This window comes from Colossoma macropomum, unplaced genomic scaffold (assembly GCF_904425465.1).
Source record: "Colossoma macropomum unplaced genomic scaffold, Colossoma_macropomum, whole genome shotgun sequence".
NCBI classification, from domain to species: Eukaryota; Metazoa; Chordata; class Actinopteri; order Characiformes; family Serrasalmidae; genus Colossoma; species Colossoma macropomum.
In genome coordinates, this window is record NW_023494786.1 from 94,129 (window position 1) to 121,782 (window position 27,654).

The window sequence follows — 27,654 nt, forward strand, 5'->3', positions numbered from 1 at the left end:
GTTTTGCTGATAATGAATGAAATAAATAAATAATTCATAATTAAGTGCTTTTTTCGCTGCATGTGATCCTTTATTTCCTATTCCTAATTCCTTAAAGTGCCCATATCCTACATTTTTCACATCTTATTCCTCCCCATGAGGTCCAGTCATATTTGTTATGGTGTTATAAACCACATTTGTGTGGTTTAATATAACAAACACTGCCATAATTCATTTTTATTTGACCGTTTTCCAGCCTCTCTTTATCCCTTATAAATAAACATGACTTCTTTTTTTTCTTATGGTGCCTTTAAGAATGACATATGTAAATGAGCTATGTTCTGATTGGCTCCCATCATCTCCAAAGCACTCCTTACAACTTCGGCGTGAGTGGGCGGGGCTAAACTGCAGCAAGTGCGCCAGTTTTTCTTGACAAAACAAAAAAGACAATTAAAAAACAAGCCGTTTACTTTCCATATATGCTCCGAAACGTTGACAGTTCTTATACATTCATCATATACTGCAACATTTAAAAGAAAAAAGTGAGGAAAACTTTAAAAATATCACGTTTTCCACGCTTTGGGGCCTTCCAATCCACGTCCGGGCTTTACAACGAACCGCAAACACAAGTCCACTCCAGCGCCGGCGAGTCCGAACCAGGTTTTACCGTTACACAGCCCAGTCCCTATTTTCTACAGACGACTAAAACGCTTTTTAAAGCCTATATGTGTGCGCTTTTTGTTTTCTATCGGCACTGCACTCATCTCGATAATAATTTCTTCCATCGACGACTCGGCTCGGACCTCACTTCGGGAAGAAAAGCCGTTTTTCCGAGGCTCGGACGGAGCAGGTTATTGTGAGGTAAATAAACTCGGGCTAGGCTAAGCTAACGCGAACCGTGCGGGTTTCTATCCGTCTGCCTGGTAAGTTGACTCGAATATCCCTCACGTTTTCCCCTCTGCTATCTTTCAGCTACACTGAGACCTTTTTTAGTTCATATTTATCTCAGATATGGTCTGTTTTCTGTACATTCTGTGCGGCTAACGTAACTGGGTTTAACGGTAGCTAAGCTAACGCTAGCTAGGATAAAGGCACGAATCGCTTCTTTCCCCCAAAATCTCAACGGTTTGTTCCCGCGTTTATTTTTATTTCTTATTCATCTGTTCGCCTCTCATTAAAACGGCGTTTATATTTGCTGTGGCTTTTCAGTTTAGTCAGCAGCAGGCCGTTAGCGCTGAAGCTAAGCAGACAGACTGACAGCTCACGACTTCTTCGAATTTTCCCGTTCCACCTTAAATGGTGCAGCAGTTACGTTCTGGCGCCTCGGGCGCCAGAACGTAACTGCTGCACCATTTAAGGTGGAACGGGTAAATTCGAAGATGAAGCTGGCGAATTGGAAGCTCAAGCAGCCACATTTAACACTCCAGCCTACCTGCTTCGTTTAAACAGCTCTGATGTGTGAATTTACGTCGTTTGTAACAAATCCACGCTGATATAAGAGTTAAAACGTCTTTATTTAGTCGTTTATAAAGCCAAAAGTCTGTGTAGCGGCGTTAGCAGTGCTGGCTAGCCGAGCCTGTCCATGCTTATTTTGGCTTTAGTGCAGTTACACGTTTCGTTTTGTTCACCCTGAGTACAGCATTTCGTGTTGTTTTTAATCTGGCAGTGCTGGTTTATTAAATTTGTTTATTATAGCCGTATTTTTCCTTGCAGCCAGTCTGCGAGCTGGGGAAAAAGGGAGGGGTGGCCTGCAGAGAGAGGGAGAGAGAAAGAGAGAGAGAGGGAGGAAAAATGTGCAGGAAAAAAAAATGTTTCGATGAATGGTGCCCAGCCCTCTCCAGTTAAAATGCAGGATTGCAACATTGCATGTAAAAATGCACTGCATTTCTTTATTTCTTGTTTTGTTTTTTGGCCTGATTTTCACTCTTACTAACTTTACGGTTTGTTTTTTCCACTCCCCCTGGAATGAGGTGGTGTCCAGAGCCGCCTGACCCAGATATTTGTTGCTGTTGAGCTGGAATAACTAAAACTATTTCACTTTTTTCAGTTTCTGAGTTTGTGCACGGGAAAATCAGCCTGTCAGTGAGGCTGTTTCCTTCTCCGACAGCATCGTGGACATTACTGTCAAGTCATCAAGGCTGAAAGTCACAGTTTATCTGGTCCAGATGGGTTTGATTTTCAGTCGTGCTCACATTTAGGGAAGCTAAACAATGTAATATTTGTGTAAAAGCTGAAAAAAGTCTCATTACTGAGTGAGGAGACTATAAACAGGGTCTATGAGTCGCGCTGTAGAGCCTGAAATCATCATTTAAAAGTCAGAGGCGTCGAGTTTTTCACACCACGTCGTACGTCTTTATGTATTAACGTCACACACAGACTCAAAAAGAAGGTCCGACTCAATGTTTAGACCTCAAATGGTCTCAAAATCGACATCATACTGATGATGGTAGTAGATAATTCGCTCACGTCCTCGGAAGATGCAACCAAGTTTTGACCGAGTTTTCTTCGAATTCTCTTTAAACGCACTCGCAAAAGTCAGATTCATCCGACTGTGGGGGTCCGAAGCACAACCGAAAGCACAAAATCCAAATCCGCAAATCCTACATAGTGTTGCTTTAATCTAACATATCGCTGTTGTCGGAACGAAACCTCGTATCTCCAAAATGGTGCCTTTACAGGAGAAGGAAAAAACATACTTTACTTTTAATGTAAGTCAATGGAACCAGACTTTTTCCCAAGTAGTTTTGGGTCGTTTCTTTTGGTTTGTTCATCATGAAATTTACACACAATGCAAAGAACAACAGGTGCTTTGAAATGATGTCAAAAACTGAAAAACGCCAAGAATGGAGATACGAGGTTTTGTTCCGACAGCAGCTGTATACGTGTTTGTGTTTTGAGATTTTTGCACAGTCACTGTCGGTTAGATGTTTAAGTGGACGTTAGAATCAGCCGGAATCGGAAACACCAGATTTTTCTAAAAACATGAAATTGGCTGGTTTGTTTTTGTGCTGCATTTTTGCGATATATGTGAGAGGTGGGCGATATCGGACAGTGTCATCACAATACTTCAAAGAGTGTTTTTACAATACACAGTATATGATTTTTGTTTTTTTTTGCTGTCTGATAAGTTTGAACAGACAAAGTTAGCCCATGTTTTAAAACATCTCTGAAAAAATATGAATTCAGGTAGTTGTTTTCAACATTCAGATCCATTTAAACTGATTAATTCTGCCCTTTCTTAATCAAACATGCGGTTGGTAAGTGTTTTCGGTTCTTCCGTCTGAATTTACAGGCCCGAATCCTAAGGCAAGTTATTCAGTAACTGCATGAATCAGTTGTAAAAAGTCAAATTAACAGAAAACGTGTCTTATGATCATAAACATAATGTCATATGCTTTTAATTTACTGCTGAAAGCCAAAAATCTTAGACGCTCTTTGTATTTTTTATAAAAGTGATTTTTACAGAGCAGATCACTGAAGAGACGCCATCTGAGATCCAGTTTGTAGCTCAGATTTGTGGAAAAATTGGTCGATTTTCAGTCAGAAAAAAAGTTGTGAGTTCAGCTTCTTTTGTTATAAGGGTTTAAAATTACATCACCCATGTATTTGACTGGAAAGAAGACAGTTACAGCTCTCATACGACCCCCACCTTTTGAATGCAGCTTATGAAATATGAAAGTTATACAGTAAAGAATATGACGAAGTGCGTTTTGGGACCACCGGTGGTTCCACGGTGTTAAAGAGTTAAAGTGCTGACGATTTCCACGATATTCTCAGAAAGGCGTATTGTGACGTACTGTAATGTAATTTATCACGATAATGATAAAGATCCTATTGACCAGCTCTAATGTCAGTAACATGAGGCAGGTGAACGTGTTTGTGCTGTATTTGGCCGCTGCTGCTGCGCCGTGACCAACGTTTTGTAGCGTAATTATACACGACTCGTACTGAACAGTCAGTAACACCCTGTATTCACCCTTTTAGGGACTTTTTGCCTCTGGGCACCCAAAGCGCTGCTCGCTCACCATCTGTGGGCGTTTCTGAGTTCTTGCTGCCCGCTGGTTGACATGGTTTCAGTGATGCCAAGCGAATGCCACGGCAGTAGGCCGTACTTTAGATACCTTCCCGCCCAGTTCTCTCCACAAATCACTCCCACTATACATAATAATCCTGGAGAGAGGTCGGGTTTCTGTAAACGCAGTCCTGCATAATTGGGCAAGATGAACCACGTACCGCCCGGCTCAGTTCCCATTGGTTATCGGCACCTCGCTTCAGACCTAATTTGCATAAAGTTCAAACTTTGCTAGCTTTGCTGTGTCGCTGATTTTGTCCACTTTGTTTCATCAACATTTGTGTCGCCTGAATCGCTGCTCTCGTTGAAAACGAACGACTTCCGGACGCTTTGCTGCATCATGTCGCCGCCGGTGTAAACGAAGGGTTACTGTTTGATGTTGCTTTTTGTTTGATTCATCTTATTTAACTAAGCAAATTATTCACAATTTTTCAGCACTTTTTTAAGATTTAAAATGTCAGTTTGGCTGAATAAAAATGTTTATATTGCGGCTAATAAAACGTTACTCACAGTGAGTTTCGGATTTGGAAAAAAATAATAAAAATCGAAGGGTCACTTTTTGGATTACCATTATGGGAAAATTGAACATTTATTTGAAAAAGGTTACAAGTACAGAAAATAATAGATTCAATTTATCTAAATATGTTGAAAATAAAAATAATAAGCGCAGCAACAACTGTCTGCACAGATTACAATAAATGCGGCAAATTCTCTGCCAAATCTGAGCACTTTTGAATAGTTCACAATAGTAATCTGCTGATACTGATATGCTTCCCATATCATATGTACCTGTTGTTTTATATATGCAGTGCAAGCTGCTTGTTGTACTTTTCTAAGGGAAACGAGTCAGAATTATTGTAAAAATTGAAAGTAGGTCGAAAAATTCCTCACTTTCTTTGGAAGAGTCTGTTTGTTAGTTTTAAAACGTTTCGCACTTTAAAAATGTGCTGTCTGTACAAAACGTCAGGTCCAGGTATGGAAACTGGAGCCCTGTTCAGACGGGATTAGCTTTACATGAGGAGGTAGTTAATGTAATTATCACCTGTATTTCTCAGAGATTGTAGTCCCGTCCGAAAGCGCCATGTCATGTCATGCCTCAGTAAAGATTCCAGCGCCTTCACCTTCTATGAAATGAGCCATAAAAATAATCTCAGGTTGTGTTAGTCCTGTGTGAATCCACATGTCTGTAAAAACACTATTATATCTTGTGGAAACAGAGTTTCTTAAGCATGGAGACTTGTTTACTGAAGTCAGCGAAGCTCAAGTCAGCTTCCTTTTCGATTTTTCCCGTTCCGCCTTAAATATGCACCAGTTGTTATTATTGTAACTCTGAGGGCCCAGAGTGAAACTGCTGCACCATTTAAGGTGGAACGGGAAAATTCGAACAGGAAGCTGGCGAATAGGAAGCCGCCTTCAGCCTCGTCGTTCTCTGTGACTAAAATCAGGCCGATATATAACAATGCTGTCCTGTCTTACGTGTAAAAATTCAGAATAAAAAGTTTCATTTAATGCCCTGAAGTTGACTCTCTGCTGTGAGTTCCCACGCTAACAGTGCTAATGAAGCACTGCGTTCACTTAAAACGCCGAGGTGAGCGGTTAGGGTAAACGAAATAACGGCTGAATTAAACGTTTTAACGTCTTTTCTACTCTTTGCTGAAGTGAAGGCGGGTAAATCGAGTAGCCGCTCCCGTCTCGGTCATTTAGGCTTTGTAAACACAGCAGGTAAAAGTTGTGTGTCTGTGTGAACAGATAAACACACTGAATCTGACTTTTTCAATTCCGATTTGAGACGCTTTTGTATTTGGTACTGAAATCCGATACGTATCCGATATGCGACAAAAAGCCAGATCGGAGTTCATGCGACTTTTACGTCAATCCAACTTGACATTCGTCATAATTTCTCACTGCTGAGACCTAAAAAACATCTGGGCTGATGTTTCTGTTCTAAAATTAGAGACTCACCCAAATCCTCAGTGTTTGAAGAGATTTCTAAAGAAATGTCCGATCGTGGCCGCAGGAGAACGAGGCTGCAGCGTCAAAGAACGGCTAAAAGTCTGAAAGCAGAGTTTAAAGAATCCGAGGACACGAACCAAAGAAGTGGCCGCGCCCTTTTTATGGCTCCCACACATTCTGGGTGATGAGCCCAGCTGTCAGTCAGTGTCTGTGTTTACATGCACAGATTTTCTCCAGTCTGATTGAACACATTCATTATAGATTCAGACTGAGGTGTTTATTCTCACTCTACTCAACAATCTGATGAAGATCTCTGTTTACATGCTCACTACAAGGGATCAGATCCAAACATACACTCATACCTAGAGAACCACTTAGTGTAGACGTTACCATGACAACCAGCATCACGTGAGTCCAGTCAGAGTGAGATGAGCAGCAGTGAGCAGTGCTTGTGTTTTTAATCACTTTAAAATGGTGTCAGACTCAGGAAAACGCCCCTCACATGTCCTTATTAAAGAAGGCCGAGAGGAAGACGTCGTGTTCTGAGACACATAAGCTGGACGTCCGTCCCACCGCCGTCTTTTAAAGATCAGAGCAGAAACTTCGTCTCCTCTGCAGACCAGTTTCTGCTCCGCCATGTTGAACGGTATAAACTCTCACTATGACGCGACGAACATGATCAGAACGGACTTAAACTTTCCGATAGGGAATGTAATCAGATACAGACGTTTACACGGATATTATTCTTCTATTTAACAGATTATTTACAGGATTACCCACCTCGATCAATCGGATAGAGGCTGTATTCCGAAAGGCCTCAATCGGACTAGACTATTCTGATCTATTGGATTATCAGGCTGCATGTGAACGTGGCTGCTGAAGCTTCACGATTGTATCTGTGATGCTGGCGAAGATGAAGCTGGACCCTCTGGGACAGATCCGCCTACAGCAGTTTAGCCCCGCCCACTCACACTAAAGTTAGTGTTTTAGCACTGACTGTTTTGTCAATGCAGCAGAACCAATCAGAACAAAGCTCATTTACATATTGGTCTTAAAGGCACAGTAACAGGAATAGCCTGTTCGGTTCTAAGGTGTAAACAGGTTGGAAAACGGTCACGTAAACAGTTGTGACTGTGTTTTTATGGATGAATCTACACAGATTTCATAATTGGACCTTTGGAAAGTCAAATAGAAGAATAGATTCAGGATGTGTGTCTGTGTGAACTGGGTGATGGTCTGAATCATCATGCTGACTAAGTTAATGAGGAAGCTCAGGTTACAGTGTGATCTGTCATTAGTCTGTGGGGCTGAATGGTTTGCTGGACGAGGCTAATCTGTAATTAGGAGTTGCTGTAGTCGGCAGTGAGGTGCTCTGTTTCATTTGCACCATGAAGCTGATTATCGTTAAGTGTTACCGTAATCTGACCTGGTTAAGAAGATGATGATGCTGATGATGGCGATGATGGTATTTTTCTGGTTTTTCGTTTGGTCACTGACCCTCAAACTGCTGAATCATCTTCAGTCTATAGTCCAGCGTTATGAGTTCTGGACCTCGACTTCATTAATATTCTTCACTCTGGTTCTTCGAGCGTTCTTTGCTAAAGAAAATGGTTCTGTATAGAACCATAAACACTCAAAGAACGCTTTGCATGATTAAAGGGTTGTTTGCATGGTGAAGTGGTTCTTCGAATTGATGGAGAATGTGCATGTGGTTCTGTATAGTACCAAAATGGTTCTGATATCGTTACAACCTGGACATGGTCTCAATAGGCTCTATGTAGAATTATGTAAAACACATTTTTCATCAATCTGAAGAAATCTTTCACCATGCAAAGAACCTTTCACTCATGCAAAGGGCTCTTTAGGTGTTTATGGTTCTATATAGAACCATTTTCTTTACTAAAGAACCCATGAAGAACCAACTTTTTTAAGTGAGTACTTATTTTTGTCTTTGAGTGACCAGCTCTCTGCTAGCGTACGTTGTTTCGGGTCCCGTCTGTGCACTCGAGGCAGTATAACGGCTTGTTTTCTATTTGAAATATCTGCTCCCACAAAAGGCTGCGGTTTCATCTGGATCTCATGACTCTTGGCACCACCAAGTCATATCTACAGCACATCTTTGGTGCAGCACTGTAGTCCCAGGGCCACTTCGATACTCTATTTGTTCCATATAATGTACAGTATTATTGTATATTTAATAACATCACAGCTGTGATTTGGTCGCCGTAGATCATCACTGCCGTGATGTTATTGGCAGTGATCTGTTGCTTTTATACAACAGTTAAATAAATAAAATAATGTGGCATTTATATGTTTTAATGTTCGCAGTTCCTTCCGCCAAATTATAGTTCCTTAACAAGCAGCTTGTTGCTCCGTCAGAGTAACGAGCTCCGCCCACTCGCTGCACAGCCGGCAGTTCGTTCTCCAGCTCCTTATACTAAATTCCCAAACTGTCATCACCACTGAGCAGCTTTTCAGTCAGCAGCTGTGACAGAAGAACAGCTAAACAACCTGGAATCAGCCAGAAATGAACCCAATACCATTCGCCAAACGTGTAGTCTGATCTTCAGAGTCTGACCAAATCAGACTGAGCCATAAAACTGCCGCAATATCAAGTTTAGCTCAGTTTTGTCAGTTTTTGCCAGATCAGTATTAATGTTGTTCTGTTCCAGCCAGTCTGTAAAGCATCTTACAGCCCGTTTAGTTTGGCGAATGGTGTTGGGTTCATTTCTGGCTGATTCCAGGTTGTTCAGCTGTTCTTCTGTCACAGCTGCCGACTGAAAAGCTGCTCAGTGGTGATGACGGTTTGGGAATTTAGTGTCGTCTCATCTTCAGAGTCTGACCAAATCGGCTGTCGGTCAAATGTGATCTTAAAAGTGTCCATTTTCTGTTTGCGGCAAAGTAAGAAGTAAAAACGTTCAAATGTCTTGAGCGTCTCCTACAGCCGTCAAAGACGTTTAGCAACGGCGTCTCAGCGGAGTGAAAAAACCATGATGTTATTTCGCCGTTAGAACGCTCCTCAACCAATCAGCTTGCGTGGCCGGAACTAACTGCTGTATAACGTACAACACAGAAAGGTTATGAGCGCAGCCTTAACTGCAACCATGAAGTCGATCTTGAAAGGTTGGGTTGAACCTAACCTGTCTTTATCTCAGTTACGGTGCGGATATTTCCTGGACGTTCTTATTCTGGACCCGGCGACGGCCAGATTCTGTAACGCCAAGGCAGCAACGATTCGTTGTTGGGCTGATGCCATTGACTATGATAAGACTCTAATCATTGTTGTGCTTGTATTGAATATTTTTTATATTGTCTGTTTATTATCTATTTATGTATATAAGTACATGCAGTATATATAAACATATACTATATAGATATATAGTATATATTCTTTTTTGGGCCCCCCTCCAGTCCTTTTCCTTGTTGGTATTGCTATGCAGAGAATGTTAACTATAAAGATCAATAGAAAGTTATTAATGAAAAATGCTTAAAGGGCAAAATGTTCTTGCCAGTCTGCAGTGACAGCAGAGGGGGGTAAAGTTCAGCTCCTCACTGCTGGGCTTTAGTTACATTTAGGGCATCATATGCCTTCAAAGAGGGGGCAATTATTTATTATCACCCACCCCTAATCTTCAGTGATATAAAGCTGAAGTCAGATATTCACCAGATTCTTGTATGAATTTTCCCGTTCCACCTTAAATGGTGCATCAGTTTTGATGCCTGAGGTGCCAGAATGTAACTTGTTTTAAGCTTGTTGTGAAGAAAATGACCATAATGCACTAAAACAGCATTAAACTAAGGTCATACTATGGTTTATCGTAAATTTTAAGAGAAAATTCTCACATTTGTGGGTTTCTTCGGTCTCTTGTTCAGCCGTCTCGCCGGTTTTTCTTTTTTTCTCATATCTCTCTGTTTGGAGTCTCTGAAAAACCTCCGTTTGGAGGGTCATGTAGCCCCAACACTTCACCCTCCCCCTCTATCTCAACAAGAATCGGGACACCCTACCCCTAGACATGAGGGCGCATAACAGAGGGGTAGAGGCTGAGTGGTAGGGTGAGGTGTGAAATGGGATTGGGCCTTAGTCTCACCTCTCTCCGCCCACTTTACTCTGATAGGCTGCACCAGATGCCTAGTTTTAAACATTGATAGTGGTTTCCATAGAAGGCCGTAAATAAGAGATGCTCCGAAAAGAGCGAGATGTGTATCAGCCGTGCAGTTTTACCTGTCCATACTTTCATTTCCATCTGATCTTGGATACTGTATTGGACAGTATATAACATATATAATAGAATGTAATATTTTTCTTTTCTTCTCTTCAGCCCTTGGCCAGCCTTTCTCGTTGTGGATGTGTATTCCTCTCTGAGATGCAGTAGGGGAGAGCCATCGACTCCCCACTTGCTGGATAACACCTTAACTCTTCACCTTTGGCGCTGTGACGTTGACCTCGCTGCTCCTCCCTGCGCTGGTGGCCCTTCGCATCGGGCCAGAACCATGTGAAGCCCTTCTTATGCAGCTCTGAGTGGACTGTAGGACTGTTGCAGTAACGCCCCCCTCCAGACCTGTAGGGGGCTCCCTGTTTAACTCCTGCCTGAGCAGAGACTCCGCCCCAACCCCGATCTACACTAAAGGCCCTTTAACCCCGCCCCCTGAGAGCTTTCCGTTAGCGTCGAGGGCTAGCCATGATGTTCCGGGACCAGGTGGGGATTCTGACGGACTGGTTTAAGGGCTGGAACGAGTGCGAACAGACGGTGGCGCTGTTGTCGCTGCTGAAGAGGGTGTCGCGGACGCAGGCGCGCTTCCTGCACATCTGTCTGGAGCACTGGCTGGCGGACTGCACCGAGATACACTTACTGGAGGCCGAAGCCAACAATGCAGGTACGTCAGTGTGCAGAGAGGAACTGTCTAATTAATTGGTTGAACTCGATTTAGAAAAATAATAATAAATCTGGATGAATTAGCAGTGATTAGTCTGTGGTTTATGTCATTAATACGTTTGGGGAGGGGCGATGTGGCAAAAATAGGCATTATTTACCACCCACATGGCTTTTTATATGAATTTTTGATGGTTTTCATACATTGTATTTCAGTCATTTTAAAGGCTTCCTAGTTTCCCCTTTTCCAGTCAACTATTTTAGGTTCTTTGAAAGATTATATGTAGTTTTGTATTGTTATGTTGCTTGGCCTTTTTTCAAACTCTGATTATTCGATTAATTGTTCAGAAAATGTAGATAATTTGATTACTAATATAACATGCATTTTTTCTGGCATATTATTGCCAGAAGATCTTGGTAGCTGGATTGTAATTTCATAACTAATTTGTAGTCATTAAACCTTATTCAGTTTTATTTCTGTAGCACTTCTGTTGTCACTGAGTTGAAAAACATTTAAACTTTTATGTCAACACTGATGTCAATACAGTACCTTGATCTTTTTTTTTGATGTTCTACGAACAGCATATATTCCAGCAGTTCCAGTCACAGCGCAGTACCCAGCAGTCTGAAGTGTTAAGACTGTGAAGTGGGGGTATTTGTTGCACATATCGCTGTTGTCGGAACAAAACCTTGTATCTCCATTTTTGTCGTTTTTTCGGTTTCTGACATAATTTGAAAATGCCTGTTGCTCTTTATGTTGTTTGTGAATTTCATGATGAATGGACCAAGAGAAACGGCCCAAAATTACTTGGAAAACGTTCTGGTTCCATTGACTTACATTAAAAGCGAAGTAGGTTTTTTCCTTCTCCTCTGAAGTCGCCATGTTGTTCCGACAACAGCGAAATAAATGATCATGTACTTCGGCGCTGAAATTTGGTTTAAATAATGAAGATTGTTTGATATTTTATGGTATTGAAGTTATCAGATCAATACCATAGAATTAGGCCTGAAGAATGAATCGGTTTTGTCGCAGTTTGAAAGAGCTGCGAATTTATTATAGCTCATGTTATCGACAGCCTTGTTGAAGTTTTGTAGAAATGTAACCTAATAACAGAGCTTGTTAACTGCCTAATCTGAAGCAAGCAGACACCCTTGTGTTGTGCGAATGACGGCACTACTAACTGGCAGTCTGGCACACTGCGCGTTCAGCCTCAGCTCAGAAAAGGTGGACATGCTGGTCTTTTTAGCCCAAAAACCAGGTCTGGTTCTAAGTATTATGATAACGTATCACAGTGATAAGTTATGTCACAGTAAGCTTTTCCGAGTATATCGTGGGAATCGTCAGTACTTAAAGAACACAGACTAACTACATATTTCATTACAGAGTGAGCATAATTTGGTCTGCTTAATTGGATTTAGGGCAGTGCAGTAAATGAAACACTGAATGAAACATTAAATGAAAGTTATTGTAGATTTATTATAAATAATTTATTATTATTATTATTGTTGTTATTATTATTATCTTTATTATTATTAATATTATCATCATTATAGCTTCTTTTTATATGTGGCAGTAGGTTCTATTTCGACTGTTCCAGCTTATAAAATTCTCGGAAAAAAAATATTGTGATTTATTGTGGAATTTTTTTTTCTTTCTTTTTGGTCAGTACAAAATGATTTTCTGAACATGTTGTCTGGAAAAAAAAATGATATAGTTACATATCATGTATTATGAAAATCCTTGTCCATCTCTTTGGCCTTTAATACAGAATCTATTAATGAATCTCTCTCTCTCTCTCTCTCTCTCTCTCTCTCTCTCTCTCTCTCTCTCTCTCTCTCCCCTTCAACCCCGCCTCCTCCAGCCATCGTCAGTCAGTGGCAGCAGGAGCCAAAGGAGAAGGCCGTCTCTCTGCTGCTGTCTCACCTGCCGCTGCTGCAGCCGCGGAACAGCGAGGCGAAGTGCGAGTACATGAACCTGCTGCAGAAGGTGCTGAGCCACACCATCGAGAGCAGCCTGTTCGTGGAGGAAAGCCGCCAGCTGCTCTCGTACGCCCTCATCCACCCGGCCACCACGCTGGACGACCGCACCAACCTCGCCCTCTGGCTCAACCACCTGGAGGAGCACCTGTCGGCCCGCCCGCCGCCGCCTCCCGGACCGTACCACCACGCCCGGCAGGGCTCGGACGAGTGGCCCGGTCCCTACGGAGTCTCTGGAGGCGCACGGCTGGCACGATAAGCCCCCATCGACCTGCAGCTCGCCCTGCCGGTCAGAACGGGCACATGGCCTTCCCGGGCACGGGCGGGGTGCCCTCGCCAATCAATATCAGCAACAGCACGGGTCAGTAATACGGGGGACCGTGTGGGCATAGTTTGAGTGCGTTTACATGCACTTAACAATCCGATAACTGCAGAAAATCAGATTTTGTCAGTAATCCGATCAACACGTTTACATGTTCTTGAGTAATCAGATAATGGGGGAAACTCCAGGTCTACATGAGTCAGACAGTAATCGGATTTCTGCTTTGCAACCAGCCAATAAACTCACAGAAGAAGACGCGACGTAAACAGAATGTAAAACTCAAACATCGCACCACTTTACCTGAAAATATGAACATACATCATCTAGAAGATGAAGAATATTTACATACTTCATTTCGTCGAGAACGTCTTTGGTTTCTGCGTCACTCCAAAAGTGTTTTGCTGCGTCTTGCAGCGACGCTGCTCGCTTATTTCCGGTACCGCAGTCTGTTTTCTGCTCAGACTGAGAAATCCGAAAGAAATCAGAGTAAGAGTTTACAGCACTGAGAAATCTGATTACTGAGCTAAAATCCAGCCTCTTTATCTGATTTCTTTATCTGATTTCTAGATCGGAGTAAGGTGTTTACATTTGAATAATCGGATAACTGCAGAAATCTGATTTTGATCAGAATGAATGCGTTTAAACGCACTCAGTTTTGAGATGTGTAATTTTTTTCAAATTAAATTTTAGTTCTTTATTTAAAAAGACCGTCTGAAAGAGTCCATACGAACAAATAGAAGCAACGTTAGTAATATTAGTAACAGTGAGAATGGTGCTGGTCCCATCCCGTTGTCTCTTGTCTTCCTACTAATTTTGGTGTTTTGAGTATCCACACGAGGTAATAAATGGGTGTCCGGTTAACAAGTCTAGGTGATGGCTCTGAGGCCAAGGCTATTAAAATCAGTAGCACAAATTAATTTCACGGTTTTATTACCTTAGGAAGAATTATTTTATTCAAGTAAAGCAGAGAGACACTGGTAGTTTTTAGTTGCCTCTTCAGATGAGCTAAAACTACAGCTAACTGTATCCTGATCATCTTGTATGAGGCGTTGTCTCCTCAGTGGTCAGTGTCCCAACATCAGAGAAATATTTCCCTTGTTTCTGGACGCATCTAACATCGGCTAGAGTAGCATTTGCCTTCTCTGTCTCATCCTTAACAATGTGAGAATTTAACAGTTACTATTTCTGAACACTGGGTGGCGCTGCGTAGCTTTTACACACTAGACACTGAGGGAGAAGTCTAGCCATTCACTCACGACAACACTCACCAGCTAGATAGCCAGGTATTTTTGAATATAAGGGGAGATAAGGGGCGTTTGTACTGCATAAAAACATTATTTTGTGTTTAATTTTAATTTTATTTATTCGTTTTACCTAATTTTTAAAACATTTTTCAGCTTTACTGAGAAATCCTGGTTCCTCTATGTGAAGAAGCTGAGTTTTCTCTGACTGCTTCCTCAGGCCTCCCCAGTCAGGTGCAGCCGAGCCCTCTGAAGCGCTCCATGTCCCTCATTCCCGCCACTCAGCCGGGCTGCGGCTCCGATTGGCTGAGCCAGGATGAGGTGGGCGGACGGCAAGGCGTGGGCGGAGCCGAACACGCCCCTCTGTCGCCGCAGGGCAGCGTGGCGTCATCAGGCAGCGAACAGACGGAGGAGCAGACCAACACACGAAACACCTTCCAGGAGGACGGCAGCGGCATGAAAGGTCAGAGAGCATCTTGGGGCACTTTGACCTTTAAATATGATATTCATTTGCATTTACATTGTCGAGCACTGAAGCTCAGTGTGTGCATATAAAGATAATCAGAAACCAGAAGATGTTTTAAAGGGTAAACGTCAATGTTTTAATGGAAGATTGTGTGTTTTATGTGATGTGGGGTGATGAATGGTGCTTAATGTGATCAGGACCAGCATTAACAAGGTAAAAAGAGGGGCCAGTTTTCAGATTTCAGGCTGAGCTAGTTGGTCTTAAAGTGATGGTTCTGTGTCTGTATGTGTTCTGATAGACGTGCCGACGTGGCTGAAGAGCCTCCGCCTACACAAGTACGCCTCACTTTTCTCCCAGATGAGCTACGAGGAGATGATGGTCCTGACTGAGCAGCATCTCGAGTCACAGGTGAGCTCCGCCCACTGACTCACACATCAGCAAACGGAAACGCTCGGACGATCTTCTGCTGCGTTCGGCAGGGCTGTGCAAACGTGAAAACGATCACACTCGTGTTTTGGACCTTCTTGTGTGCACATGTGCTCAACCCGGGCGATATCTAAAAATAATTACCATGATATTTTCTAGTGAAAAATATACGTGGTCCATGGCATCTTTGACCTGCTTTCAATTCTTTTTTTTGAGTTTATATGCTTTTTTTAATATTAACTGTCTTCATCAAAATCTTCAGTAAACCTTAAACGTGTTAAATAATGATGCTGATTCATCCAACGTGCTTTGAGAACTGCTTCATTTGTTATTATAATAAACGTTTCTGCAAACATCATAACAACTTAAGAAGTAGTAGTAAACTAGTTGGTTACTCGTTTAAAAATGCATCACTCCAGCCATACGTCTGTTATTGTTAGTGTGGACTTCCTCGCACTCAAAGATGCAGAAAAAATGCTCATTGAGCGCTAAGAGCGCCCCCTTGTGGAGACTCTGAATTATTCAGGAGAAAATGAGTTTGTTCGTTTCCCAAAATGAGCGTTAAAATACAAACCCTGCTTCTGGTTGTTCCACTTGCTGAGATGTGCACTTTTTTGGAGAGTTTTATGTATTTTTTTTATTTAATTTGTATTACAACACTTGCAGCTTTGATAGCACCAGCGCTACATGCACAAAAATGTTGTGTACAGCCTGTTCAGACTGCTATAATAAATAATTTAGCACCTTTTTTTCTCAAAGAAGTTGTTAGTCTGAGCCCGAGTATTTATATATAGTGATGAGCTACATCAGTAGACTTTATATGTACAAAGCTTAGCAGCAGAATCTCATCTCATCTCATATAATATCGTTTTCCATTAAAACCTTTTTGCTGCGTTCTGTTCATCCTCAGTGTAGCTTTCCTGTCATTTGCAGACCATCTACACTAAAGATGGTTCTTTAGTTAAAACAGTGGTTCTGTATAGAACCATGAACACTCAGAGAACCCTTTGCTTGATTAAATGGTTCTTCTTTTCATGGTGAAGTGGTTCTTGCGATTAATGGAGAATGTACCGTATATAGAACCTTTTTGAAAAATGGTTCTGTACAGCACCAAAAAGCGTGTTGTAACGATGTCAGGTTTGGAAAAAATAGAAGAAACCCTTTCCTTAAAATAGAACCTTATACAGCACATTCTCTTTCAATCTGAAGAACCATTTCACCAGCAGAGAACCTTTTAAGCATGCAGATGGTTTTATGAGTGTTAAATAGAACCATTGTCTTTACTAAAGAACCCTTGAAGAACCATCTTTTTTTAAGAGTGAATAAAACAAGCTAAATAAAATAAATCTACAAATAAATAGTAATAATGATTCCCTCCTTTTTCCAATATAGAACCTTTTTGAAAAGCACCCAAAGGGGTTCTTCTGTTGTTACGGTGTCAAGCTTGTCATGATATAGGAACACTCTTTGGTGCTGTATGGAACCCTTTTCAAAAAGGTTCTGTATAGAACCATATAAAACACGCTCTCCATCAATCTGAAGAACCCTGTCATGATGCAAAGAACCCTTTAATTGTGCAGTGGGTTCTTTGTTCATGGTTCTGTATAGAACAGTTTTCTATACTGAAGAACCCTTAAAGAACCATCTTTTTTTTAAAGTGTGTGGTCTTGGCTTTCTGTCTTCACACTCTGCCTCAGTGTTAAATGAAATTGTGTTGTGTTCTTTCGTAGAACGTGACCAAAGGCGCCCGACACAAGATCGCGCTGAGCATTCAGAAGCTGCGGGAGCGGCAGAGCGTCCTGAAGTCCCTCGAGAAGGTGAAACAACCTCAACCACACCTACAAACCAATTAGGGCTGGATGATGTTTGATATTCATCATCGCGATACTGAGTTTTACAGTATTGATGTAGCAGAAGGCTCCGTTTTTACAGTCACTGTCCCAGAAATATTGTTGTTTTTGAGTGTTTTAATGGATTAAAGTGTTCATTTAAACCAAAAGTAAGTTATTTTATTAAGTCAAGGGGAAAAATCTTTAACCATGTCACATAATTGAGTCTAGTGCTGGGCGATATGACCTACGATAAATGAACAATTCTTTTTTTTATTTATTTTTTGTTTTTTTTGCCCTCATAGTTCACTGACGAGGTTTGTACTGTAAATATGTTCTGCATATCTTGACGTAAATCGTCTGAACAGCCGGATCGGAATTCATGTGACTTTTACGTCAGTCCAACTCGACATTCGTCATAAGTTCGCGCTGCTGAGACTCATAAACATTTAGGCTGATGTTTCTGTACTAAAATCATCAGAGACTCATCCAAAACCCTCCGTGTTTGAAGAGATTTCTAAAGAAATGTCCGAACGGCTGCAGCGTCAAAGGACAGTTAAAGGTCTAAAGCAAAGTTTAAAGAATCTGAGGACGCGAACCAAAGAAGTGACCGCGCCCTTTTTACAGCTCGAACACATTCTAGGTGATGAGCCCAGCTGTCAGTCAGTGAAGCTTCATGATGGCTCCTGTGATGCTGGTGAAGATGAAGCTGATCCTCCGGGAGCGACTGGCGTTCGTTGGCGGTCGTGATTGTTTACCTCTGGATGAGCCGTGAAGCAGCGTGACGCTCTGTTCTTTTGCTCATGTGGGTCAGTTTAGGAGCTGATCTGTTCAGACTGATGTCGCATACAGATCACATTTAAAAGATAATCTGAACAGCCAAACAAAAAAATCAGATTTGGTGAGAAAATCAGATTTGGGCCACTTTTACCTGCTGTGTGAACGTAGCCTTAGCTTCCATGTCGCAGAGTGGACGTGGCGGAGTCACATGATACACACGCAGTAGTAAGTTTTTAAGGGGACAGTACATGAACACACAGAGTGGAGAAAGGATTAACAGAATCAAAAAAATCTGCCGGTTAGAGGTTCTGAATGTCTGTTTCGATAACTTTTTGATTAATCGCCCAGCCCTAATTGATTTATTAGTGAGTTCGAACATATTACAAGACATATTGTATGTAGCAGTACGAGTGCTTTGTCTAAGTCCTGCAGTCTTTTTTGAAGAAATTTCTCCAAATGGTCACAGTTAACATGATTTAATTTCTCACAGGATATTTTAGAAGGCGGGAACGTTCGGAATGCTTTGCAGGAGCTGCAGCAGATCATCATTACGCCAATCAAAGCTTACACACCACCCACTGCTGCCCAGAGGGAGGCGGAGCCTGGAGCTACGCCCACCGATAAAGCAGCCAATCCCGTGGAAGAGAAGGACTCATCTGTGGAGGGATTCCAAACGCATAATCCTCCTCCGTGTGACGGGGAGTCGTCGACTACACCGATTTCAGAAGGAGATATTCCGGGACAGTTCACTCGAGTGATGGGGAAAGGTAGGGGGCAGTGACTGAGGGTGGGAGACAAACATCAACACGGCATAATATCGCTCTATTTTAGCTTTAAAATTAGTATCCACTCATGGAGACTCCGGTATTGATGTTTATTAACATTTAACGGTTATTCTGACAATATTTAGACTGATACATTAAGCCGGGTTACACTACACGACTTTTAGCCCCGAGTCTCAGTCTGGCCGAGTCTGTGCTGGTCTGCTTTAAGCCTTCTGTACACTACACTACTTTTAAAGTCTGAACAGATCTCGCACTATCTGACTGTGTTTTGCAGACTTTTTTGGGCGACTGAAATATTGGGGATCTCGCACTACTCAACTTTTCCGCTGTTGCTGAACCGAAAGGAACTCGCACAAACTCGTGCATTCTTCCATTACTAGGAGACGCAAATAAACAAACATGAGCTGCTGCTGCTGTTTTCTCTGCTGCTTGTGCTACACAGTAAAGAAGCAGCAGGTAAACATGTTTAAGTGAAGCTCACTGATTTAAAAATGTGTTTAGGTTGGTATTATTTAGAGTTTTAAATTTTTTATTTTCTCTCTCTCAGTTTTCATTGGCTGCTGCAGGAGTCTGTTCAGATTGAGTTGCTGACCAGGTTACACTAGATCACGCTCAGATAAACTCTGACTGGTCTGAAATGCGATCGGGAGGCAGTAAATCTGAGCCGATCAAACACGACTCGACTCTGCCTCCAACTGTCGACTCCGACTGACCCAAAGATCTGCAGACTAGTGCCGACCAGACTTAAATCGAGGCTAAAATCGGGGTAAAAGTCGTGTAGTGTAACCCCGGCTTTATCAAACGTTTGATTTTTCCGACCCGACTCTGAGAGTAATCTAGTGTAAACTGGTCAACGACTCAATCTGAACGGACTCTCGCAGCAGCCAATGAAAACTGAGAGCGTGAAAGAAGAAAATACAGCAAGAAAACAAAGAAAAATGGTGAAAAGTCTCTCATGTGTGGAGCGAAGCTTTTTAATGAGCTGAGTTTAAGACACAATCAAGTTTATGTACATTTAAAACTCTAAAAATACCAAACTGATCACACTTTTAAATCCATGATCCACTCAAACATGTTTACCTGCTGCTTCTTTACTGTTTCAACACAAACGGCAGAGAAAACAGCAGCAGCAGCTCATGTTGTAGTGAATCCAAGGCTCTACCAAACTGCATTTCAGCCTTAGTCCACAAGATGGGGCAGTTTCTCTTTGATGAGAAGGTTTCTATCACTGGCCTTGTTGTAAGGAGAGGATGGAAAGCATGTTCGACCTGCACATAGGAGAAGCCTTAGGCTTTGCCCACATGTATGGGGATATATTTATATTTTTAAAATGTTTTTCCTCTGTGTTTTGGCCTTCCGTCCACACGGAAACACTGTTTTTCATCCACTGAAAACTGAGGCTTTTGAAAACGCTCTCCAGGTTGGAGAGGTTTGAAAACTAAGATTTTGGGTTTTTGTGTATGGGAGGCAAATCCGACCAAAAAAGAGGCTAAAATTAAAATAATAAAATTTAAATGCAAACCTCTTTTTGCCATTTTTTTTCCCCATCCCATCATTTTTCCCAACATCTGTGCAAATATCCTGCCTAAATTGAAAATGAAATAAAATACCTACATTTGTAATGTCATTTTTCACATAAGCACAAGTAATTTGTGACAAAAATAAAAATAAATTTAAAACTGTGGTTTGTCGTTTCATTTTAGTCGCTATTCATGGCCAAATCTGAGGATGTTTGGAAAAAGAAATGGCAAAAAGAGGTTTGCCTTTATATTTTAATTTTAATTTCTTTTTTGGCTGATTTGCCTCCCATATTTGTGTGCAGCTCTTGAAAACTCAGTCTGAAGCGTGACTGACGACTGGGTTGTTTCTTTGTGCTCGGCAGTTTGATTTGAGTGTTTCTAACTGAACTGAGCTTTACTGTTTCATTCACTCGCAGTGCGGATCTGTTATGTGCTCAGTTCTTGTAAACACGCCGTCACCTCGACTGCAAATGTTGAAAATACCTCAGTGATTCTAAAGATAAGTGACTGAATGATCATTAACCGAACTCTGATTCGAAATAAACCCCAACTTAATAGCCTGAAGAACTCAGGCTTCTCTGTTTAATTGGGACTGTATGGACGTTTTAGAGTAGATGGAGTAGCTGTGGCACCGTAAACAACTTCACTGCACTCCCACGGTTTTCTCTCGCTTTTTAGGCTTTTATTTTCCAGCAAAAACTGTGAAATATCAAATTTAGGAGGTCTGACTGACGTCTTGCAGCTCAAAGTCTCCTGTGTTTGTAACACACTGTTGTCACTTTGTTTCTGCTTTAGCTTTGCAGCTCTGTGGTTTGTGTAAGTGCTCACCATCAGTGTGTCCCAATTCAGGGGCTGGATAGACCCACGAAGGCTGAACCGAAATGAGACGGTCGGCTCTACGGCGGATTTCCTGTTTGCGTCACAGCACCGCTGTTCCCGCCCTCACCGCTGCATCACGAAACGCCACACCTGTCAAGTTCTTTGTAAAGTTCTTTACAGACGGAGCCACAAACTTTGATTTTGGTTGTTTATTTTTTCATTTTTTTAGAGCTGGAGATGCTTCACCGCCGGCTGCTGATGAGATTTATTTGTATCGTTCACCTTAAACCCAATACTTATATATATTTAACTTACATTTAAAGTGTCTCCTCAGCCGCCGTTCGCTCCTCTGCTGACGCCGCCATGTTCTCGAATCTTCGCCGGCACGCAGTGAACCTCGGGATGTGTTGGCTGGTGAAGGATCCACCCGTCGAACCCTTCGTTGCCATAGAAGTCTAGACAGTCTAGTCGCGCCGCTGTGACGCAGTCGGCCTTCAAATGCAGCCCCTGAAGGACGCAGCCCCTGAATTCAGTGGGACACACTGAATGTTCTTGAGGTGTATGACATCACATTTTATGGGGTGTTATCGCCTCCTGCTGGGCTGGAATGGTGTTGCGAGCTTTTTCGAGTCGTTTTTGCTTTTTCCTGTGGATGGAGAGATTTTCAAAAACGCTGCTGATGTGGATGAAGGAAAAAGCAGTTTTATTATTTTTATTTATTTATTTTTTTATCTGGGTCTCCCTATTTAACTTGCAGTAATATTTTACCTCATAGAGTTTGTGATTAGTTAGTAATGAATTATACATTTAATTCTAATCTAATCACAAAGTTTTGATAAGATTAGGATATTAAATTTCAAATATGTTGTTTTTGTTCTAAATTGCAATGAAATAGTTGTCTATGCCTTGCCTGCTATAAAGAAGAGGCAGCCTGGATGCATAATGATGTGTTTTTGTCAAAGCATTTTAGATAAAATGCTTATGCTGTTCAGTTCCTCTGCAATTAGCAACAAACTGAACAGTTGCTGCTTGTGTGACATGCAAAATTAGCAGCACATGATCATCAGTAATGAACGTTGAACATCAACATGTCCATTTAGAAAGTATGTTGTGATGGTTTTGGACCGTATTGCTCACTACATGACGTCGGCTGTGTGTTTCAGTGTGTACTCAGCTGCTGGTGTCCAGGCCGGACGAGGAGAACATCAGCTGCTACCTGCAGCTCATAGAGAAGTGTCTAACACATGAGGTGAGTCTTCTGTGGGTGAATCAAATGAATGTTGAATTTAGAGGGGAACTCCACCGATTTTTAAAAATTCCTCCATAACTCAGTGTGTGAGATGTAAACAGAGTGATTCAGAGTGGTTTGGAGTGAAATGGTTCAGATGTCTTTACAGTGGTGGTGATGTGAACCAGGGGTCGCCATGACTACAACACAAATATAGACATTTTATTTACTATCCAGAACCACCAGTGAATCTACACGAGTCTTCTGAGTTTATATGGAGTGTTGATGATGGAAAATAGTGGAAAATCTGAAATAATACGTTTTCTTTGGGGACTATTTTGCCTCACAGCGCCCTGCATGTTATGTATCCCTCCACCATGAATGGAGTTTAAGGCCAAAATCTTCTCTGAACTATCATAAACAGTGTCTCAGTCATCAGGCAGTGAATTCATCACCATTTTCCTGTAGTAACTTTCTGTGAGGGAGCTTTTAGAGGTGGACGTCTGGTTCCTATCACCACCACCGTGAACAATCCTGAGCGTTTCACACCAAACCAAACAATTAGAAACACTTGTAGATTCACTCTATATGGAACAGTGAATTCATTATACATAATAATATATAGTTTTTTGTTTGTTTGTTTTTTAAATTAATTTTCTAGTGATGACATTTGAGAACCCCTTTCTTTCAGTGAATTGATTGTACTGATATTCAGTTTACTGTAGTTTTTTATAATGTCATGTTTAATTACTTCATTCGCTGTAAAAATCATATAAACCTGTAAGGTGGTTTATGATCGGTCACTGTGATTTGGGACGCGTCCTCTGTGTCATTGCAGGCGTTCACAGAGACGCAGAAGAAGCGGCTGGCGTCATGGAAACAGCAGATGCTGAAGTTGCTCCGCCTCTTCCCACGGAAAGCCATGCTGGACATGCCCATGTACCGCCAGAAAGGGTCCGTCTCAGTCGATCTTGTCTTTCTTTTTACGTTCGTTTTACATTTAGAGTCTCAAGTTGTCTTAGTTCCTTTTGTGTTTTTCTCCTTTTTTAATTCTTGTTCATTATTCTTTGTCTCTTCCGTTTTTCTTTCTTTTCTAAATTCTTTATCTGCTCCATTCTTTTGTATTTTTCTCGTTTTAATTCTCATTTTTGTCTTTCGCCTGTTTTTCATTCTTCCTTTCTTTTTTTTCCCTTTTTGTCCATTTTTCTCTTTCTCTTGCTTTTCTTTTTCATTCTTAATTTTGTTCCTTTTTTGTTTTTCTTATTCTCTCTAATCTTTCTCATATAAACAAGTAATTTTATAATATTAACTGCTTTTAAACTGATCATTTTCTCCTCCTCGCTGCAGATGGGCGTACGGCTCGAACTCTCTGCCCACAGCGGGCTCTGTGAGCGGAGGTCTGGGCCGACGGGGACAGAGGCAATTCACCATCCCCCCGCGCGGCGCGCTGCCCCCCACCCGCATCGGCCTCATGACCCCCGGGGGCATCACCGGAGCTTCGCCGCGGCACACGCTCACCAACCCCGCCGCGCTCACAGGGCAGGGCCGACAGGTCAGATACACAACGCACTCCTTTACACAAGTGTAGGATGGAGTTTGTGAGGTTTTTGCAGAGTAACGCCAGACTTGACTGTATAATTGTGTAAATTCTGAGCAGTTTGTTAAAGTCTGTGTTTATCTTGTGTTTCAGAACCTGTGGTTCGGTAACCCTGGAGGCAGTAACAGCATGCCCAGCCAGAGCCGCAGCTCCGTACAGAGAACACATTCTCTACCTGTACACACGTCCCCGCAGACCATGCTTCTGTTCCAGCAGCCAGGTACAGTCACACCGCCGCTCGGTCAGAGCGCTCGTCCCTCCATCCACAGCTCAGATCAGTGTTTACAGTAAAATATAAGGCCATTGTCATTAGGAGACACATCAATTTTCATAGCTACGCCGACGACACACAGTTACACATTTCCATTCCTTCTGAAAATCAACCTGCTGACCAGCTGTGTGTCAGATATTTCTCAAGGACGTCACAAAACGTTCTACAATTGAAATGCTCATTACTGGTGCTTTAACTCAGATAAAGCTGCTTTATAAGCAGCTTCGCTCTTTAGCTTCATATACCAAACCTGCAGTAGAAACCTGGGTGTCATCTTCGACTCTGAGCTCTGTTTTATATACATGTAAACACAGGCACTAAAGTAGCTGTTTATCATTTGAGAAACGTCTCTGATGTTCAGCCTTTTCTCTCTCAGAGCGACGCAGAGAAACTTGTTCACGCGTTTGTTAGAAGTTGATCACTGTAATGGTCTTCTTACTGGACTTTCTGAGAAAACGTCCATCCCTTACAACTCGTACAAAACGAATGCAGCAGCACAGATTCTAACAAAAACCAAACACAGAGCTCATATCACCCATGTTTAGAGACTGCACTGGCTGCCTGTATCGTTCAGGAAAGTTCTGCTACTAGTTTTTCAGGCTCTAAATGGCCTTAAACCTCCACTTCAAGCTCAGTCAAGCTCAGTTCACTCTTAAACATTTTAAAATGGATCTCATAGATTTAGCGTGTATTTTAAATTAATTGTTGCTATATATGTGTGTGTGTTTGTGTTTTTAATGTAGTGATTTTTAAGTCAGAATGAAGTTTCTAAAATAAATGTTGTAATAAAATTGATTTTCAGAAAGATCTTAAGTTTAATATCCAGAGTGGAGTTCTAAAAAAATAAATATCCAGAATTAGGTTTTAATAAAATTAATATCCAGAACATCTTGTATTTATGTGGTGATGAAATCTTGTTCTAAATGCATAATTACAACATTTATTATTTAGTAACTTTTATTTCCACCTGTAACATCTGATATACCTGTGTTGATCTGAGGAACCATAAGTCTAAAAGCACCTTTAGAGATGTAGTGTTATATTTAAATATGCATTAAATAAGTTATTGTATAAAATATAACAATACAGTGACTCCCAGAACACACACAGTCTCTCCACAGTCCTCTTTCTTTCCCTGACCGCTTTGCTTTGGCCTTTCTTTTCCAGAATGCCAGGTTCCAGGGACGGATCTGGAGATCAACCCCACGCTGGAGTCACTGTGCCTCAGTATGACGGAGCACGCCTTAGAGGGTACAGCCAGCTGCCGTCTCAGACCTTCTGACTGTATTACAGATGCATCGTAACTCGGATGTCTGATCTGTTTAGTCGCCATGACGACTTCAGTTAGGACTGAGTTTATGTAGCTGTTACAGAGCAACGACTGTAACTTCATAACTTCATAATCTTATTGATTAACTCCACGTAAAACAGTGTTTAATACAGAAGCCCTGAAGGGTTTTTGAGGACGCGGTTAGGGATTAAAATACTTAGCATTCGCATGCTAATTGTTAGCCAGTTAGGTTCCCAGTAATTTTTTTCCTCACCTGGTTCATTAAACAGCATTAAATAGCTGCCCCCACTGGTCAAAGCTGGTATAACATGCTGAGTGTTTGCCATTTATTTAATATATGATATTTAATAATGGCTGTAATTATACAAAGTGGTGCTAAAAAAATTTTTTTAGCTGTTTTTGGTTATACAGGCAGAAAAAGAGGAATACAGTGGAGCTTAGACTCAGCAACACGCTTAATTATTATTATTTTATTTTTTTTATAATTGTCTCATTCAGGACCTCCATAATTACAGCATTTAACTAGGCATAATTTTCTAAATGCTGCCCTAAATTTATAGAAACCCCAACAGTGTCCAAACTTCTGTCCTTCTGTTTCTACTGTTAGCCATTCTGTTGAAAACAGAACACTGTTTTAAGGCAGCTGTGACAGACAGAATAAGTTCAGTGGAGATAATCAGCCCTGCTAGTGTTTATGTAGTTAAACTGCGTTGATATGATTTTGTTTTTAGTGTAAAATAGTGCCTTACAATAAATACTGACTTCTGTATTATACATTTTTGAAATGTTTTATCTTTAACTCATCAGATTTTAACTTGGGACAAAAGACAGAGTTTCTGTAGTACAAATGCAGAGATTTAAAGGGGAATTCCACCAGTTTTTAAAAAATTCGGCATCATTAAGTGGTCAAGATGTAAACGGAGTCATTCAGAGTGGTTTGGTGTGTTACGCCCCGTTCTAGAGTCAGAACTGTTCACAGTGGTGGTGATAGGAACCAGACGTCCACCTCTAAAAGCTCCCTCACAGAACGTTACTACATGGTTATGAATTCACTGCCTGACAATTCTGAGATGATTCTGTTCATAGCGACGAGATACTAAAGGGGGTTTTGAGGCAGATTTTTCCACTATTTTCCATCTTCAATATCCCATATAGACTCAGAAGACTCGTGTAGGTTCACTGGTGGTTCTGGATAGTAAATAAAATGTCTATATTTGTGTTGTAGTCATGGCGACCCCTGGTTCCTACCACCACCACTGTAAAGACATCTGAGCCATTTTACACCAAACCACTCTGAATCTCTCTGATTACAGCTCACACACTGAGTTATGGAGAAATTTTGAAAAATATTGGTGGAGTTCCCCTTTAAGTCACAGATTACAGTTTTTAAGTTTGTTTTTACAGATGGACTTTTTAATGTGTGATTGTTTGTGCTGATTACAACATACTAATTCTCTCTCTCTCTCTCGCTCTCTCTCTACAGATGGAATGGACAGAACATCAACAATATGAAAATAAAAAGCAATGGAAAAAAAGGAATTTTGCAATCTCACACTTCACTTTGCAACTGAGTCATGCGTTCGGTGCCCACGGCCCCCAGAACATACATGTATGCTAAACAAACAAACTAAGGAAAAAAAAACAAACTAAGCAAAGCAACACGAGTCACTACAAAAGAAAAAGAAATGACAAAAAACTAACTGTGTATATGTTCTCTTGATATTTTTCTACTTTATTATACTTAACTAAGTTTATTATAAATGGAATACAGATGACTATTATATGAGGGGAGAAGGAGGCTTAGTGTGCTGATACTGCTTAGTGTCCTCCTGTAGAACTGCCTCCAACAGCCTGAGGGAGGCGCTCTCGCTCACACCCACACAGAGGCGGAGAGCCTCGTCCGGGTTCCCTTCCCTTCGCTCACTTCCCCTCGCTCCCTTCCTTTCGCTCACCAGGCTGGGGCCCCTGTTGTGTGTAATCGTACGATGCTGGTCGATCGTTAGCAGCTTTCGTTGATTGTTAGCCGCGTTAGCTTTGGATTAGCTCAACCAATTAGTCGTCTTTGCTAATAATTAAAGAAAAAAGCCCTTCAGTTAATCTTCAGTTACAGACGTAGCTCAGCCAAACATGCTAATCCGATAATAATGAATACGATTAGCGAACTTTTAGCATAAAGCCGTGCTAAGCAGTAGCTGCTAGCTGCTAACCATTGTTTCTAGCGTTAGCA

General features: G+C 41.5%; 1 protein-coding gene across 1 annotated transcript; it reads left to right on the plus strand.

Annotated features, from left to right (window-relative positions):
- Positions 1–630: 630 nt before the first annotated feature.
- On the plus strand, positions 631–27,059 carry LOC118797808 (protein Smaug homolog 2). Its single transcript, XM_036557081.1, is given in 15 exon segments — positions 631–902; positions 10,324–10,879; positions 12,738–13,072; positions 13,074–13,133; positions 13,135–13,213; positions 14,636–14,878; positions 15,180–15,289; positions 17,038–17,124; positions 18,407–18,683; positions 22,204–22,289; positions 23,107–23,222; positions 23,616–23,820; positions 23,959–24,085; positions 25,304–25,387; positions 26,911–27,059. Coding segments are annotated over 14 exon segments (2,034 nt in total). The 5' UTR covers positions 631–902; positions 10,324–10,683; the 3' UTR covers positions 26,940–27,059.
- Positions 27,060–27,654: the final 595 nt, after the last annotated feature.